General features: G+C 59.5%; 1 protein-coding gene across 3 annotated transcripts in view; it reads left to right on the top strand.

Moving 5' to 3' along the window:
• The window catches only part of LRP1 (LDL receptor related protein 1), a 92,699-nt gene that overhangs the window by 64,273 nt on the left and 11,021 nt on the right, over nucleotides 1-17,405 (top strand). For 2 of the 3 annotated variants that reach the window (XM_075075848.1, XM_075075851.1), the window contains 33 exons: nucleotides 671-802; nucleotides 1,055-1,189; nucleotides 1,275-1,404; nucleotides 1,994-2,120; nucleotides 2,383-2,534; nucleotides 2,707-2,831; nucleotides 3,106-3,477; nucleotides 4,741-4,930; nucleotides 5,352-5,556; nucleotides 5,783-5,975; nucleotides 6,432-6,557; nucleotides 6,658-6,786; nucleotides 7,275-7,394; nucleotides 8,105-8,218; nucleotides 8,692-8,841; nucleotides 9,125-9,259; nucleotides 9,788-9,904; nucleotides 10,143-10,271; nucleotides 10,735-10,857; nucleotides 11,309-11,449; nucleotides 11,535-11,722; nucleotides 11,983-12,166; nucleotides 12,388-12,473; nucleotides 12,844-12,963; nucleotides 13,335-13,522; nucleotides 13,774-13,979; nucleotides 14,218-14,406; nucleotides 14,633-14,781; nucleotides 15,271-15,364; nucleotides 15,817-15,933; nucleotides 16,044-16,163; nucleotides 16,704-16,826; nucleotides 17,213-17,338. In XM_075075848.1, coding sequence (XP_074931949.1) covers nucleotides 671-802; nucleotides 1,055-1,189; nucleotides 1,275-1,404; nucleotides 1,994-2,120; nucleotides 2,383-2,534; nucleotides 2,707-2,831; nucleotides 3,106-3,477; nucleotides 4,741-4,930; nucleotides 5,352-5,556; nucleotides 5,783-5,975; nucleotides 6,432-6,557; nucleotides 6,658-6,786; nucleotides 7,275-7,394; nucleotides 8,105-8,218; nucleotides 8,692-8,841; nucleotides 9,125-9,259; nucleotides 9,788-9,904; nucleotides 10,143-10,271; nucleotides 10,735-10,857; nucleotides 11,309-11,449; nucleotides 11,535-11,722; nucleotides 11,983-12,166; nucleotides 12,388-12,473; nucleotides 12,844-12,963; nucleotides 13,335-13,522; nucleotides 13,774-13,979; nucleotides 14,218-14,406; nucleotides 14,633-14,781; nucleotides 15,271-15,364; nucleotides 15,817-15,933; nucleotides 16,044-16,163; nucleotides 16,704-16,826; nucleotides 17,213-17,338 — 4,935 coding nt within the window. The remainder of the gene's footprint in view (nucleotides 1-670; nucleotides 803-1,054; nucleotides 1,190-1,274; nucleotides 1,405-1,993; nucleotides 2,121-2,382; nucleotides 2,535-2,706; nucleotides 2,832-3,105; nucleotides 3,478-4,740; nucleotides 4,931-5,351; nucleotides 5,557-5,782; nucleotides 5,976-6,431; nucleotides 6,558-6,657; nucleotides 6,787-7,274; nucleotides 7,395-8,104; nucleotides 8,219-8,691; nucleotides 8,842-9,124; nucleotides 9,260-9,787; nucleotides 9,905-10,142; nucleotides 10,272-10,734; nucleotides 10,858-11,308; nucleotides 11,450-11,534; nucleotides 11,723-11,982; nucleotides 12,167-12,387; nucleotides 12,474-12,843; nucleotides 12,964-13,334; nucleotides 13,523-13,773; nucleotides 13,980-14,217; nucleotides 14,407-14,632; nucleotides 14,782-15,270; nucleotides 15,365-15,816; nucleotides 15,934-16,043; nucleotides 16,164-16,703; nucleotides 16,827-17,212; nucleotides 17,339-17,405) is intronic. The other variant, XM_075075850.1, reaches the window with a different exon arrangement.

Here is a 17,405-nt window from a genome sequence, read left to right on the forward strand (position 1 = left end):
AATTGGCTGGATGGTCCATCCATCAAATCCAGGGCTCTCCATTTGAGAGACAAGGATGTCGTGTGTGACAGTGTCGATGTCAAAAGGAGTTTTCTCCTTATGTTCATCCTGGTTAGTCCCCTCCTGCGTGGGGACCCAAGTGAAGCAGGGGCATCCCTCCCTCCATGAGGAACCACGGTGCTGCAAAGCTTTCGAAGCGTGCCATATGCACGCTGCCCATGCAAACGTGTCACCCGCCGACCACAGCGCTGTCGGCAGGATCAGGCGCTTGGTGTCCAGCAGGACTGCCTCCCCCGCCACCTGCCTGCAGAACTGCTGCTTGCACTTCCAGCCCACGTCTCACATGCGTCAGCCTCGGAGTCAGCCAGGAGGTGGGCGTAGGGGCTGCCTGTGTGGGGATGCTTCAGACAGCCGCACAGCCTGCTGGCAGGTCCAGCCAGCACGGTTCGACCCTGCCCTCCCTGTCTCTCTGCTGTCCTGGGCTGTCTGCCAGGGCTGGGGACTCATCGTGCTGCTGTCATGACAGGGTCAAGCCCTCCCACCAGCCCTGCCGGGCTTGTGCTCCTCCATGGAGCTGCCGTCACAGTTTCCCATGAGTTGTGGCTATCCGTTGAAGGGACAGTGTCTGGCCTGTGGGATGCGTCTGACTGTCCCCGTATCTGTGTCGCAGGTGTTGGCTCCTTCCTCCTGTATTCGGTCCACGAGGGGATCCGTGGCATTCCCCTGGATCCCAACGACAAGTCGGATGCTCTCGTGCCTGTGTCGGGGACGTCCCTGGCCGTGGGGATCGACTTCCACGCAGGTGACATGGGGGCTGGGAGCAGGACAGCAGGGCTGGAGAGGTCGGGGAGGAGGAGTGCAAGGAGGACCATCACCAGACCCTCTTTTGGCAGTGCTCTGGCCTAGAACATCTCCCCTTGGCAGCTCCGGGTGCGGGAGGGTTTCAGGTCCCCATACCAAGGCCTGGGGGTGCGGCTCAGCCTGGGTCTGTGCCACCCTTGGGGTGACCCAGAGGCGGTCATTGACACCCACTCTCCTGCCTGGCACCTCTCAGAGAACGACACCATTTACTGGGTGGACATGGGTCTGAGCACCATTAGCCGGGCCAAGCGGGACCAGACGTGGCGGGAGGACGTGGTCACCAATGGCATTGGCCGGGTAGAAGGCATCGCCGTGGACTGGATTGCTGGTGAGATGCGCTGTGGAGCAGGGAGGAGCCGGTGGGCGGTTGGGGAGTGGGGCTCATGCAGGTGTTCACTGTACCCTCTCTGCAGGAAACATCTACTGGACGGACCAGGGCTTCGACGTCATCGAGGTGGCCAGGCTGAATGGGTCCTTCCGCTACGTGGTCATCTCGCAGGGGCTGGACAAGCCTCGGGCCATCACAGTCCATCCAGAGAAGGGGTGAGACACTGCACGAAGCTTCCTGGAGAGGGCCATCAGCTGGGGGGTGGGCACGTACCGGAGACCCCTAGCACTCTCCCAGCAGAACTGTGCAGTTTGCTTGCAGTAGAGAAGGATTTGTAGGTCTTCTGCCACACCAAGGGACAGGCCCTTGGTGTCCAAACCAGCTGGATTTAACCACCCTTTCGCTGATGAGCTGAGCTTCCTGGGAGCTCCCCGTGACCTCATGGGTGCCAGGACCACAGAAAATCCAAGCGGAGCCTCCCCAGACCAGCTCCAGCTTTGGACAATCACAGGGAGAGGAGAGTTATTTGGATCTGGGGAAGGACGGAGAACAGCACCTCCCGTGCGTGGCACACAGGCTTTCTGGGCTGCATCCAGCGGCAGTGCAGTGCTCCTTTCCCCAGCTGCAGCGTGGTCTGCAAGCATGAGGTGGCCAGGAGGCTGGCAGATCAGGAGGGGTCTGGACCGAGGCCTGGGCGTGGAGGGGTGAGAGGGAGAGGTGTTTGTCCTTTGCTCCGATGGCCAAAGGGCCCAAGGATGCTGCTTCTGGCCAGCCCCATGGTCACATCACTGCTGTCCCCTGCAGGTACCTGTTCTGGACAGAGTGGGGGCAGTACCCCCGCATTGAGCGGTCACGCCTGGATGGGACTGAGCGGATGGTGCTGGTGAACGTCAGCATCAGTTGGCCCAATGGGATATCCGTCGACTACGAGGTACAGCCGCCAGCTGGGAGGACAGTGCCGGTCCCAAGGGTTCCTGCAGCTGTGCCGCTGCTGGTGGGGCCTCTGGGGACATGGCTGCCCTCCCCAGGGCCCTGGAGTCTCCTCTCCAGTGCAGGGAGGGTTGCCCAGGGTGGTAGTCTTCTGCAGCACCCTGGGACCTCCTGCTGGATGTGGTGGGAGGTACAGAGGGTGCCTTAATGCCACCCCAGTGCGCTGCTCCGTTGCTGACTGGGATGCTTTCTCATTGCCTCAGGATGGGAAGCTTTACTGGTGTGATGCCCGGACAGACAAGATTGAACGAATCAACCTGGAGACGGGTGAAAACCGAGAAGTCGTCCTGTCCAGCAACAACATGGACATGTTCTCGGTGTCAGTCTTTGAGGAGTACATTTACTGGAGCGATAGGTACAGTGCCTGAGGAGTCCGGCAGTTCTGGGGGTGCCCTGCATTCCCACTGTGCAGGAGGGTGGTGGGAGCTGGCAGGTGCTGTGAGGAAGGTGACAGAGCTGGGTCCTGCTGCAGTGTGCTGCTGGGGTGGGCCCCACGTCAGTTGCTCAGTGACTCTGTCCTTTCTTAGGACTCACGCGAATGGCTCCATCAAAAGAGGCAACAAGGACAACGCCACTGAGTCAGTGTCCCTGCGGACAGGGATCGGCGTGCAGCTCAAGGACATCAAAGTCTTCAACCGGGCCAGGCAAAAGGGTGCGTCTAGGAGCAGGGTGTCAGCCCCTTGTGCGGTGCTGCCGAGCGCCAACAGCCACCCAGGCTGGGCTCCCATGGCAGGCAGATGTGGGGAGGGGGATGGAAACAAACAGGCCACTGTGTCCTCATCCAGAACGGTGTAACACCATGGGCTGAGCCCATTTCTTCACCCACTTCCTCTGGGAGCGGGGAGAGGTGAAAAGCAGCTGAGCAGGAGCATCCTGCTACACAGAGCCTGCCCAGTCCCTCAGACAATCCCCCCTTTTCTCCCCAGGCACCAACATCTGTGCCCAGAGCAACGGGGGCTGCCAGCAACTCTGCCTGTTCCGGGGCAACGGGCAGAGGACGTGCGCCTGCGCCCACGGCATGCTGTCTGAGGACGGGGTGAGCTGCCGGGACTATGACGGCTACCTGCTGTATTCGGAGCGCACCATCCTCAAGAGCATCCACCTGTCAGACGAGAACAACCTCAATGCACCCATCAAGCCCTTCGAGGATGCAGAGCACATGAAGAATGTCATTGCACTGGCCTTTGACTACGGCTACGGCTCCAAGGGCAGCAACCGCATATTCTACAGTGACATCCACTTCGGCAACATTCAGCAGATCAATGATGACGGCACAGGGCGCAAGACCATTGTAGAGAGTGAGTGTCACAGGGCTCCCTCTGCATGCATCTGCCCTCAGACCCCTCTTCCCTGTTCTCCCCTGCCACCTCTTCCTGACTGCCCTCCTTCCTCACCCAAGGGCTTTTTTCCTTTTCTCAGTTCACATTTTTTGGTGTTTTTGAGAGGCGTTTTGAGCGGCAGCTGTTAAGGGTTCAGATGCGAGCTTTTTACCAGAGCCTCTGGAGAAGGCAGCAGCCTGTGGTAGAGGACACAAGTGTCAGGAGCAGTCTGCAGAGCTTCTTATGGCAAGGAGGGTGTATCACGAGGCTCAGGCATGGATGGGGGTATGCATTGCTCTAGAAACAAGGCACTGCAGCAAACCGTGTTTGCATTTGCTCTGTGTTTGCATTTGACTTCCAAGACAGACCTTTTGGGCCTGAGCAAACCTTGCCATGCCTGGCCCTGTCTTCACATCCAGCCCTTGGTTTGCACTTGGTTCATTTTATTGGGTCCTACAGCAGTTGAAAAGACCACATCTGTTGCTCTTTGTCACTAGGGATCACCTCCAGCAAGGGTTATAGATGTGCTCGCTGATGAGTGTATTTACATTTGGCACTTGGGACAGCTGTTCCCACTGAGATCAGGAGAGCAGCAGCCACCTCTCATGGCCAGTTCATTAAACCTTTTGCTGATTGTTAACGAGGGAGGCAGGATGGGTGTATAGTTCAAGTTCCTGGCCTGAAAGCTGAAGGGAAGGTCTTCCTGGTCAGCCAGGAGACTTCATCTTGTCACTTTGGCCCTCTGGGCCTCAGCTCTCCCCTGGCAGAGAGATCCTTCCCTTGCCGGTGCTACTGCTGCAGGGACAGCAGGACCTGGAGCAAGACCTGGCCAGTGCAGGGGAGGTGATCAGAGCGTGAGCTTAAAAGCCAAGTTCAAGTCCTAGTTTCATCGTAGGTGAACATCACTCAGGCTTCCTGCAAGGAAGTGTCATTACCTGGTTGGTAGCAGAGGTCTGCCCAGGAGGCCCCTGAACTATCCTGGGGTCTCAGCTCACCTGTTTGCACAGACTCCAGCCCAGCCCTGCTGAGTCTCCTCAGGTGCCGCCGCGTTGGCACTGCGCTAGCAAGCAGACTGAGCCTCTGGGAGATTTTTCTTGGGGGTGCAATTAAAAGCAGTAACTTCAGGCTGCCCAAGAAGCTGCGTCCAAACGTCACAGTCAGCACTGGCTGTGTGGAGCGAGCTGGGCAGCCTTGCAGGAGCGTGGGCTGGACACAACCCTTGCCTGTCCTCCCCTCCTGCAGACGTGGGCTCGGTGGAGGGGCTGGCATACCACCGCGGCTGGGACACGCTGTACTGGACAAGCTACACCACCTCCACCATCACTCGCCACACCGTGGACCAGAGCCGGCTGGGGGCTTTCGAGAGGGAGACAGTGATCACCATGTCGGGGGACGATCACCCCAGGGCCTTTGTGCTGGACGAGTGCCAGAAGTGAGTGGCCATCGGTGCTCCAGCCAGTCTGCCCAGGGGTCCACATGGTCCCAGGGCAAGCATCCAGGTGGACACCCCTCCACTGGGGAGGAAGCACTGGTTCCCAGCACAGAGAGTATTGGACCCCAGGGAGGAAAGGCCCTGAGCCCCACCTCCCCACACATCCTTCAGCACCCCAAAGCAAAGACAGAAGCCCCGTCCCATCCCCTTCTCTGGCCGGCTGGTACCTTGGGGTACCACATTTCCCAGCTGGCTGCAGTGGCCTCATTCATCCCCATCCTACCCCTTTTTATGTGGGGACAATGTCACAGCCACCCCAAAGTCCTTGGAAGCCCCACAGCATCAGAGGGGTGGGCTGAGCCAACACATACGTGGCAGAGAGCTGGGGTTGCAAAGGCATCATGTGTCTCTTCCCTTCCAGCCTGATGTTCTGGACCAACTGGAATGAGCAGCACCCCAGCATCATGCGTGCCACCCTCTCTGGAGCCAATGTCCTCATCATCATTGACCAGGACATACGGACACCCAATGGGCTGGCCATTGACCACAAGGCAGAGAAGATCTACTTCTCTGATGCCACACTGGACAAAATTGAACGTTGTGAATACGATGGCTCCCACCGCCACGTGAGTCCAGACCGGGCCCCAGCAGCAGAGATGGGGGAGGAGAGTGGCGAGTGTCAAAACGGGCTGGCACGTTGTCAGAGGAAAGCAGAGCTGTTCCTGGGGCACAGGGGAAGTCAGGCCTTCCACCGGGGCAGACACATGGGGACAGGCTGCATCTGGGGTCCTGCTGGGGGCTGCGTCCCACAGCCAGGTTCCCTCATGCTTACGGTTTGCCAACGTCTGGCAGGTGATCCTGAAATCAGAGCCTGTGCACCCCTTCGGCCTGGCTGTCTACGGCGATTACATCTTCTGGACGGACTGGGTGCGCAGAGCTGTGCAACGAGCCAACAAGTATGTGGGCACTGACATGAAGCTTCTGCGTGTTGACATCCCCCAGCAGCCCATGGGCATCATTGCTGTGGCCAACGACACCGACAGCTGTAAGGACACCCCACCCATCACCCACGGCCTCGCCACCATGGGCCCCTGCTCCCCTGCCTCTACCAGACCTCTGCCCCCTCTCTCAGGCGGCTCAGCCCCCTGCCAGACAGCGCTGCTCTTCCGCCCCATCTGCAGGCCAGGGGAAGGGGGAACCCATCTCACCATCCTTCCTGGCCTGTCATCACCCCTTCGAGACCCTCACCCCAGGGCCTGCCCATTTCCAAACCCTGTGCAGGCTGAAGAGAGAGAGAATTTGCCCCATTTGTGCTCTTCCCAGGGTCATCCTCCTTTCAAGATCTGGGGAGACTGGATGTCCCCAACCCCACGCATCATCCACAGCCCCATCTGAAGAGCTTGGGGAAAAACCCTTACTGTTCCTCCCCCCAGCAGGGAGGACAAGGGGAAGGGGGACTGCTGAGACTGTGCCTGGTGTGACTGTTCTCCATCTCTCCTAGGTGAGCTGTCCCCGTGCAGGGTGAACAATGGTGGCTGTCAGGATCTCTGCCTGCTCACACCCAAAGGACACGTCAACTGCTCCTGCCGTGGCGAGCGCATCCTGCAGGAGGATTTCACCTGCAAAGGTGGAGGGGAGGTGGAAGTGGGAGCTGATGGGGATGGGACAGGGAGGAGGAGAGGCTGGTCTCAGCCTGGCAGAGCTGACATTCCCCGCGCCCTCCCCAGCCCTGAATTCCACCTGCAACATGCACGATGAGTTTGAGTGTGGGAATGGCGACTGCATTGACTTCAGCCGGACCTGTGACGGTGTGGTCCACTGCAAGGACAAGTCAGATGAGAAGCAGTCCTACTGCAGTAAGGTTCCTCCTCTTGCTGCTTTGCTGAAACACAGACACGTACCCCCCGGCATGCACAGGCACCCTGCTCGAGCTGTCAGCAAAGGGAGCCAGGATTCCTGGTTGTCTTCTCATGTCCCTCAAGTGCTTGCAGTCCCTCAAGTGCTTGCAGTCCCTCTTGCCCTCCAAGAGATGGGCCCAGCCAGGCCAGGCTTTAAGGGCTCCAGACCTTTCCCAGTTTTGTGGGGCAGGCTGGACACCTTGAGCCAACCTGGTGTGGGGTCTGCAGTACCCTCCCTCTAACACCAACCCTTGCTCCTCTGCCAGGAGGGGTCTCTGCTGGGCAAAGGTTGAGCTTAACCCTGCGACATTGCCAGCACAGCAGAAGGGAGCCTGTTTCATAATCCTGCCTGTGTAGTTTCTTCCCCTGCTTGAAGGGTCCCTGAGGAGCTGAAACACCTGGGGGCACCGGCCCTCCCTTCATGCTCACCTCCTCCTCCCTCGCAGGCAGCCGCAAGTGCAAGAAGGGTTACCTGCACTGCATGAACGGGCGCTGCATCGCCAGCCGCTACTGGTGCAATGGCGTGGATGACTGCGGGGACAACTCGGACGAAGTGCCATGTAACAGTAAGCAGGCTGTCTGGCTCCTGGCCAGCCCTTCCCAGGGCTCAGTCAGCTGTCTGGGACAGGGACAGAAGCTTTGGGAAAGAGTTACCTTCAGCTTGACAGGATCAGAGCAGAGCCAGGGCTTAACGGAGAGTCAAGGTCTAAATCCTACTCATGCTGCTTGTGCCACAGACCACTTTGTAAATCTCACTCACTCCCTGAGAGCTGGGAGGAAGAACTCCCGAGCACAGCCCTGCAGCACCCAGAGTCTCCCGAGTACAGTCGTTTGACACCCAGGAGGAGCACAAGGCGATGGCGAGGCTCAGTGTCGCTGCCCCTCATGGCTCCTGTGCTCTTGAGAAAAAGGCACCTGAGCATCCCAGGGCAGCACCCCTTCAGAGCTGCAGGGCTGCAGGAATCTGTCTGCTTGGTTCAGAACTGACAGGAAAGGTCAGGAGCTTCCCTGAGCCCATCCAGGCCTGCTAGTGACAGGCCAGCTCGGGAGACGAGCTCAGGCTGGTGGGCAGAGTGCATGAGCCAGAGAGGCACCAGGTCTCAGCCGGGAGGGGCCCGGAGCTGGGGGTGCAGGGTCAGACAGTCCATAGCTGTGCTGGGCAGCGGGTGTATGTGCGTGCGTGCACGCCCACAATGCAAGTGGGGGCCATGGTGTGGCTGTACATGCTGGGTCCCCCAGCCCAGCCTCATCCGCTCTGGGGGCTTCCCCTTTGCAGAAACCAGCTGTGCTGCTACTGAGTTTCGCTGCCGAGATGGGAGTTGCATTGGGAATTCGAGCCGCTGTAACCAGTTCATCGACTGTGAGGATGCTTCAGATGAAATGAACTGCAGTGAGTGCCCCAGCTGCTGTCCCATGTTTTCTGCTGCCTCCCTAGTTCTGCCCTGCTGTAGCTCTGGAGATGCTCCTGACCTCTGCCTGCGGGTGGGGCCCTGGGGCCCTGTACTTTGTTCCCATCTTTGGGACTTGGGCTGGACTGGGGGGGAGAAGGGCCCTGGCTCCCACCCTGTCAGCAGAGGCCAGGCCAGGTTAGCCCACCTGCTGGAAGCAGCCCCAGACAATCACTGCAGTCCCCCACGCCATGCTTGGCGCCTCAGCACCCAACAGTGCGTCAGAAGTGCTTTAAAGTGGTCCCAGCAGCTCAGGGCACACGTGGGGCAAAGTCAGCTTGGTGCTGCTCTGGGGAGGGAAGGGCTGTCAGCAGCAGGGTGAGGGCTCCTGCTGTGCGGTGGGAGCTGGACCAAAGGGCTGTGCCACCAGCAAGCAGCATCCGCCACCTTGGGCTCCTGGTGTGGTTTCTTGCAGCTGCCACCGACTGCAGCAGCTATTTCAAGCTGGGGGTGAAGGGTACCACATTCCAGAAGTGCGAACACACCTCTCTGTGCTATGCTCCAAGCTGGGTGTGTGACGGGGCGAATGATTGTGGAGACTACTCAGATGAGCGCAACTGCCCAGGTGAGAGCGGGGAGAGGAAAGGGGGCTTGGGCCTAGGAGAGCAGGGGCATCACGACAGCCCTGTAGCTGGGTGCTCCCCTTTGGGGTCCGTTTGGGCGGTGGATGCTTTGCACTCCAGGAGCATCGTCCTTCGCTTGCGCAGCTCCTGCATGGAGGGTGCTGCAGGGCGCTGATCGATGCAGGATCAGGCAGGGCTTTTGGGGAGGAATCCTTTGGAGTCAGGCATGTCTGTGTTGGGCACATCCATACCACCATGCTCACTGATGTTTCCTTCACAAACCAGGCGGGAGGAAGCCCAAGTGTCCAGCCAATTACTTCGCCTGCCCAAGCGGGAGGTGCATCCCCATGACTTGGACCTGTGACAAAGAGGATGACTGCGAGAATGGAGAAGATGAGACTCACTGCAGTGAGCGGCAGGGTGGGGAGAGCAAGGGACTCCAGGGTGATAGCACAGGGTGGCAAGTGCAAGCATGCTGAAGGGGAAGCAGGACCCTCTCCCCTCTCTCACACCCCTTTGCCAAGGCTCACACTCCAGATTCTTCCCCCTCCAAGCTTATTCCACAAGCTTGGGCTTTTAACTGTGACCAATGGAAATGTCCTTATGTGTTTGTTTGCTCAGAACATTCACGAATGTCCGTGGTCATTCTGAGGATGGCCAGTTATGGCTCACTTGAGTTATGTTTTTAGTTCCAACTTTTCTGAACAAACCCGAAACGGTGCTCAGGAACTGGGGAACCTCCCCAGCTCCACAGTGGGGAATCCCACACCAGTCCTACAGCTGCAGTGCCCGTCAGCATGGCATGTGGGCACTGCCAGGTCTGGGTGAGCAGTAGCCCCAGCACCACCCTGGGCTCCAGGCCTTGAGCTGGCCCAGCCTGGCTGTGCTCTGCTGCCGTGTCCTTCCCCCAACATTGCCCCAGCTCTGACCCCTCCTCTCCTTTCCCAGACAAGTTCTGCTACCCTGTGCAGTTTGAGTGCAACAACCACCGCTGCATCTCCAAGCTCTGGGTGTGTGATGGGGCAGACGACTGTGGCGATGGCTCTGATGAGGACAGCCGCTGCCGTGAGTCTGCTCCAGCCCCCACTCTGACCTCTCTCAGTCCCTGCCTGTGCTGCGGCTCCATCTCTGTGTATTCCTGCCTCTGCCCATCCCTTCTCCCACCCTTGCTTTCTTGTGCCATGGTCCTCGCTGCTCTCTTGGGTTCTGTATCGTGGCATCCCCCTGAGATGTGGGGGCACGTAGCCCAAGAGTGCCAGTTCTCCAGTGGTGAGAGTGACTGTCCTCCTTCCTGCTTCCCCAGGGCTGACCACCTGCAGCACAGGATCCTTCCAGTGCCCAGGCACCTATGTGTGCGTGCCGGAGCGCTGGCTCTGTGACGGAGACAAGGACTGTGCAGACGGAGCTGACGAGACCCTCGCTGCCGGCTGCTGTGAGTCCCCAGAGGTCTGGTGCATGACGGGGCCAGGGGCTGGGGAGGAGCTGAGTGCTGTGCCTGGGGGGGCTAGCCCCACTCCCCGAGGTCCCTGCTGGTGGCAGACAGGATGCCTTGTCCTGGCCACTTCCCCGCCAGGCTTGCAGGGGGGAACTGCAGTGCTGTGGTCACAGCAGCCCTGGACATGGGGACATCTGAGTGCCTTTCCCTGGCTGTGAGGAGAGGAGGAACATCGTCCCATGGAGCAATAACCAAAGGCACCACATTGCCAGGGTGCTCTTCACAGCCACAGAATGAGGGTGCAGGCCTGGGTTCAGGCTGGGGGCTAAGGAGTGGGAGTCCTTGCCCTGACCGGGCTGTGCCTCAGCGCTTGTCCCCAGCACCCTAAGACAAAGGGCTTGGGGGGCAAGCAGGAGAGCATGTGGTCTGGCGGGGAGCTGACAGCAGTGCCTCGTTGCAGTGTACAACAACACGTGTGATGAGCGGGAGTTCATGTGCGGAAACCGTCAGTGCATTCCCAAGCACTTTGTCTGCGACCATGATGACGACTGTGGCGATGGCTCAGACGAGTCCCCAGAGTGTGGTGGGTGTCAGCGGGGTGGGGGGGAGGGGAGGAGAACAGCGAGGGCTATATTTCCTGTAGCACTGGTGCTGGCAGCCATGCTGGGTCTCTGGGCTTTGAGACGGGACCCTGGAGGGGTCTTCATCATCCAGAAGGGGTTTGACATGCGAGCAGGGTGAGGGGGAACCAGGAGAGGGAGTGGGAGTTCGGTGCTGGAGAGCTGCAGGAGAGCTGTCCCCCTCAGCCCCGCTGCAGGACAGCCGCCCTGGCACAGGGCAGGTTGGGAGAGATCCAAAACCACCTGTGCTGCCTCCTTGGCCCCTGCAGTGCAGCCCTGTCCCAAGGCAGGCTGCAGGGAGGTTTGGGCACCTGTGCCACAGCTCCACGCATCCCAGCCGCCATGGTTCCACCGTCGCTGCCAGACAGCCTGGGGAGGTGGACTGTGCCGTCTGAGCCTGCCACCCTCCCACAGAGTACCCAACCTGCGGCCCCCATGAGTTCCGCTGCGCCAACGGCCGCTGCCTCAGCAACAGGCAGTGGGAGTGCGACGGCGAGTTCGACTGCCATGACCACTCAGACGAGGCTCCCAAGAACCCACGCTGCACCAGCCCAGGTACCTGCGAGGGCTGTGGCTGGGGAGCAGGGCTGCCCGGCTGCCTTGCACTGACAACTGCCACGTCCTCTCCGCCCTGCTGTAGAGAACAAGTGCAACGACTCCTTCTTCCTCTGCAAGAACGGGAAGTGCATCCCAGAGGCGCTGCTTTGCGACAACAACAATGACTGCACAGACGGCTCAGACGAGCTCAACTGCTTCATCAACGAGTGTCTCAACAAGAAGCTGAGCGGCTGTTCTCAGGAGTGCGAGGACCTCAAGATCGGATACAAGGTAGGGGCTGGCAGGCTGGGAGGGTCAACTGCAGGGGTGCTCTCCTGCGCCCTTCATCCTCTACAGACACTCTTAGTGTGAGGGTGCTTCAGACCTGCGCCAGCTGGGCCAGGGATGCACACATGGGCACTTTTGGCCCGTGCTTGTGTGTGCTGTTCTTGCATCTGCAAGCCTGAGCCCGCTTGTCCCATGGTGATGCCTGTCATGTCCCAGCACGGAGGCCCTGGATATGTCTAACAGCTCCGGGTTGCCTCCTGCAGTGTAGATGCCGTCCTGGGTTCCGGCTGAAGGACGACGGGAAGACGTGTATTGACATCGACGAGTGCTCCACCACCTACCCCTGCAGCCAGAAGTGCATCAACACTCTGGGGAGTTACAAGTGCCTGTGCATAGAGGGCTACAAGCTCAAACCTGACAACCCCACCAGCTGTAAAGCTGTCACAGGTGAGAGCCAAGAGTGGACTTTAGAGGCAGGGATGTTCTGGCAACTGTGGGATGCTGCTGGCATTGGAGTCAGTCTCGGTGCTCCGCAAGGTGAAGCAGCTGCACCTGACTCACGAAGGAGAGCTGGGAAGCAGTGGGGCACGGAGGGTGGCAGATCTGCAGGGGATCTGCCCACATCCCAGTGGTGTTTTCCTGACACGTCTCATGGTTTCCCTGTGCAGATGAAGAGCCCTTCCTCATCTTTGCCAACCGATACTACCTGAGGAAGCTCAACCTGGATGGCTCCAACTACACACTGCTGAAGCAGGTGCAGGGGGCGCTGGGAGCAGGAGGGGCACCAGCCCTGTGTGGCTGGGGGTTCAGGGTTGAAGCGGGGCCCTGCAGGGCAGGAGACCTGCCAGCCTGGGAGTTCGGGCTCTTGGCTTCCCAGGCAGATGGTAGATCCTGTATAAACAACAACTCTCACTATGAGTATACAGGAGATCCCATGTAAACAGTAGCTCTTTTGTAGCAGACCTTTATAAGGTAGGGACTGCACAACAGTTGTCTGTAGGTGCTTTTAATTTCTCTGCTGCAGGGACCAGGAGTCGAGGCTGGGGGCTCAGTAGTCTTTGTAAAGTCCTCCTGACCCTGTGCAATCAGGTGAGGCTGTTCCAACACTTCTCCCTTCCTCCCAGGGGCTGAACAATGCAGTGGCTCTGGATTTTGACTATCGGGAACAGATGATCTACTGGACAGATGTCACCACACAGGGTAGCATGATCCGTCGCATGCACATCAATGGGAGCAATGTTCAGGTAGGAGACCGAGGCAGCTGGTCCTCACCCACCGCCTGCACAGAGAGGCTGCCTGGGGGGCCCAGACTGGCACCAGGACCACCGGGGAAGAGGGCACAAACCCTGCTGTAGAGTCATCACTGGGCTCAGGGCATCAGCCCAGGTTGCTATGGGGAGGTTTTGCAGCATCATCCCAGTCAGAGTTGGGGTCCACATTGCCCCAAAGAAGTAGAGAAGGAGGGTTGGGGGAAGAGAGGAGTGAGGAAAGGGAGCTGGGCAGGACCGTCTGCAGGGGCAGTGTGCCAGGGAAGGGGGATGTTATATCCCTGGGGGACCAGGGCAGGATCTGGTTCTCCCTGTCCAGCCCCAACACCTCTGTTTTCTCTCAACAGGTTCTTCACCGCACTGGCCTCAGCAACCCTGATGGGCTGGCTGTGGACTGGGTGGGAGGCAACCTGTACTGGTGCGACAAAGGTCGGGACACCATTGAAGTGTCGAAGCTCAACGGCGCCTACCGCACCGTGCTGGTGAACTCGGGCCTGCGTGAGCCCCGGGCACTGGTGGTGGATGTACAGAATGGGTGAGGGCCTGGGGATCCTGGACCTTCCCCACTATGCAGGGATGGGGCTGGTGATCCCCCTGCCACAGTCCTGGAGGCTGGGAAACGGGATGGAACCCTCCTTCCTTGCCTCTGGGATGCCTGGCTGCTTCTCCCTGCCCTGCACCCACATGCTCAGGTGCCTTGGTTTAGCCATGCAACGGGCAGAGCACAGTCGCTGCTGTGGCTTGGACTGGACTCAGCCTCCCTCTGCTCTTCTGTTTCACCCCCAGTTACCTGTACTGGACGGACTGGGGGGACCACTCCCTGATCGGGAAGATTGGCATGGATGGCACCAACCGCAGCGTCATCGTTGACACCAAGATAACTTGGCCCAATGGCCTCACCCTCGACTACATCAACAGCCGGATCTATTGGGCCGATGCACGGGAGGACTACATCGAGTTCGCCAGCCTGGACGGCTCCAACCGGCACACGGGTGAGAGTGCTGGGGCTTCTGGGGTGCTGCCAGGCCTTTGTGGGGTGTGGGCTTTGGATTGGTCGTGGGAGCAGCTGCCATGGCTGCCAGGTATGGTCCCCAGCTCTGGCAGCTCCTTTGTGCCTCTGACCACGGGAAGAGGTTTGTTCCCTGGCTGAGCTGTCCCTGGAGAAAGGCTGTGCTGTGGGAGGAGTGGCTTGGGGCAGCCCCTTGCTGAGCCACCTGCTCCCCATTGCAGTGCTGAGCCAGGACATCCCACACATCTTTGCGCTCACCCTCTTTGAGGATTTCATTTACTGGACTGACTGGGAGACCAAATCCATCAACCGGGCCCACAAGACTACAGGAGCCAACAAGACCCTGCTGATCAGCACACTACACCGCCCCATGGACATCCACATCTACCACCCCTACCGCCAGCCTGACGGTGAGCCGTGGGGCCAGGGCCAAGAGGTTGGGCTGGCCCTGGCACTGCGGAGCAGCCCTGTGCAGGAGGCTGGGTCTGGGCACGACGTGCAAAGAGACACCAGGTTGGGCAGGGGGTGCAGGAGTGGGACGTGCAGTGAGAAAGGTCTTGCAGCTGGGGGTTCACATGCCGCCCTGAGGGTTCCCTGCCTTGGTCTGACTTGCAGTTGTCTCCCTGCTCTCCCCAGTTCCCAACCATCCCTGCAAGACCAACAATGCCGGCTGCAGCAACCTCTGCCTCCTCTCGCCAGGTGGGGGGCACAAGTGTGCATGTCCCACCAATTTCTACTTGGGTAGCGATGGCAAAACCTGCGTCTCCAACTGCACAGCCAGCCAGGTAACAGCCTGCCTGCCCCGCCTGTGTGGACATCCTCCCTGCGCCAAGCATGTGCCTGTGCTTGTGTGCGTGTCCCTCCTGCTGTGGTTTCATGAGGTCCCAGCTCCTCTGCTTGTGCTGGTGCCAGCGCTGTGCATTTGGGTGCTGGTGTGCACATGCCTTCTCCAGGCGCGGGCAACACCTCCCTCCTGTGGCACTTTCCAGCACATACAGACTGCAGTCGTTTGGGGGTGCCCAGGGGAGCCAGAGACCCTCCAGCTCTGGAATGACCTTTTGCCTGCCCCCCTCCCTCCCTCAAACCCCAGAGGATGTGTGAGGTGGGCTCAGGGTTAAGGCTTTGCTCTAGGTCAGGACACAGTGTCCTGGGGGTGCCTGGGAAGGGACAGCAAGTAGATCAGTACCCTTGGCAGGGTTCCTTGGGGCCAGAGCCTTCTGGGGTTGTCCCTCCCCATTCCGAGCCACCCTCACAAGTTCCTCTCTTTGTTCTAGTTTGTCTGCAAGAATGACAAGTGCATCCCTTTCTGGTGGAAATGCGACACCGAGGACGACTGCGGCGACCGTTCGGATGAGCCGGAGGACTGCCGTGAGTGCCGAGTGGGGCTGACCACAGCCCACGGTGTCCCAGCACCCCAGCCACGCTGCCCGGCTCTCAGCAGCCCTACGGCATCTGTATGCTGTCTGGAGCAGCCTGGTGCTGCTTGTGCAGCTGGTCCCCCAAAGCCCTGCTGCTGCTCTGGCTTTGGGACAGCACCGCTGCTCCCTGCTCGGCTCTGGCAGAGGGGAGGGTTACCCCAGTAGTGGGGCTTAGAGCGCAGTGGGGTAACACTGTCCCTGCATGGGTTATTGTCCCATGGAGGACAAGAGCCAGCTGCTGCTCTTGGAGCAGAGCTGCCACATCACTGTGCCAGAGCCCATGGTTGGGTGCTGGTGGCTCAGTCCCTGCTGGAGACCCCAGAGGGGAGAGCAGAAGGTTAAGGTTTGCCCTGAAAATGTCCCCCAGAGCAAATGTTTCACCCTGTCTTATTTGCCCCACAGCTGAATTCAAATGCAGGCCAGGGCAGTTCCAGTGCTCCACTGGGATCTGCACCAACCCAGCCTTCATCTGTGATGGAGACAACGACTGCCAGGACAACTCAGATGAAGCCAACTGTGGTAGGTCCTCCACCTCCCCTTACAACCGTCAAACCCCAGCAGGGCTGCAGCATCTCAGTAGTGCAGAGATGCAGCATGTCAGCTTTTGACTGTGCTGCCTCCCTTCCCAGATATCCACGTCTGTCTGCCCAGCCAGTTCAAATGCACCAACACCAACCGCTGCATCCCTGGCATTTTCCGCTGCAATGGTCAGGACAACTGCGGTGATGGCGAGGATGAGAAGGACTGCCGTAAGTGGGGAGCTGTTAAGCATGTTTGGGAGGGGGAGCATGCATGGTTGGGGGTGAGGAGTTCAGTGCTGTAGCAGATCTGTGTCTTTGGGTATTGGCTTCTCTGCAGGCTGCCTTCTGGGTGGTCCTGTCCCTGGGCACAGGGCTTTCTCCTTACCTCTGCTCTGCATAGACTCTCTGTCCACCATCACCCTGCTGCCCCTACAGACACTTCTGTTTCCTAGTGGAAACGAAATCCTTAAATCCCTCAGAGTGACAAGTTCAATATTTGCCATGGATTTGAACTGAGCCTATTGCACAGCTGAGGGATCTTGTGGCTTCTGTCCTGTCTCCCTGCAGCTGGTTGAGTCTTCTGGGGCCACCCCAGGCTCTGCTCCCCTCCCCTCTCACACACATGGTCACCACGCATGGCCAGACACTCAGTGTGGTGCCCAGAGCATCTACATGCCTCTGCTCTCGTGGGGTGGTTTTTGTGGGGTAGCGGCTGGCAGACCCCTGCCTGTCCCCTGCCTCTCCTGACTCTGCTTCTCCCTCCTGCAGCGGAGGTGACTTGTGCCCCCAATCAGTTCCAGTGTGCGATCACCAAGCGCTGCATCCCCCGTGTCTGGGTGTGCGACCGGGACAACGACTGTGTGGACGGCTCAGATGAACCTGCCAACTGCAGTAAGAAGCCTGTGTGGGTGAGGGGGTGACGGGTCTGGCCACACTGAAACCAGGAGCTCCCCCGCAGCCAGGCACGTCTGTGTCTTTGCCTGTGGGATGGCAGGTCCCTGCTCAGTCCCCACAGGAGCTGCGGGCAGTGGGTGATGGTGGTAGTGGCTCTGCCTGGATCTGTCCCACTGAGATACTCCTCTCTCTGACTTCTCCCTGCAGAATTGCATGAAGCAGGGGGCGGATATTGCCCACCCTGTTCCAAGCAGGGGTGCTGCAGTCACTCCAGGCTGCTGGCACAAGGTGTTCGTCAGCCCTGCGGAGAAAGAAATGTGCCTAGCCAATGCTAACCCCACCTTCCCTCCCTACATCCACGTCATCTTGTTTCTCCCCACCAGCACAAATGACCTGTGGTGTGGATGAGTTCCGGTGCAAGGACTCGGGCAGGTGCATCCCAGCACGCTGGAAGTGTGACGGGGAGGATGACTGCGGGGATGGGTCCGACGAGCCCAAGGAGGAATGCGGTGAGCAGGGACCATGTCTGGGGAGACTAGCCCAGAGGGCATCCTGTGCCCCCTCTTCCCTGAGGGT

This window comes from Phalacrocorax aristotelis, chromosome 26 (genome assembly GCF_949628215.1).
Source record: "Phalacrocorax aristotelis chromosome 26, bGulAri2.1, whole genome shotgun sequence".
NCBI classification, from domain to species: Eukaryota; Metazoa; Chordata; class Aves; order Suliformes; family Phalacrocoracidae; genus Phalacrocorax; species Phalacrocorax aristotelis.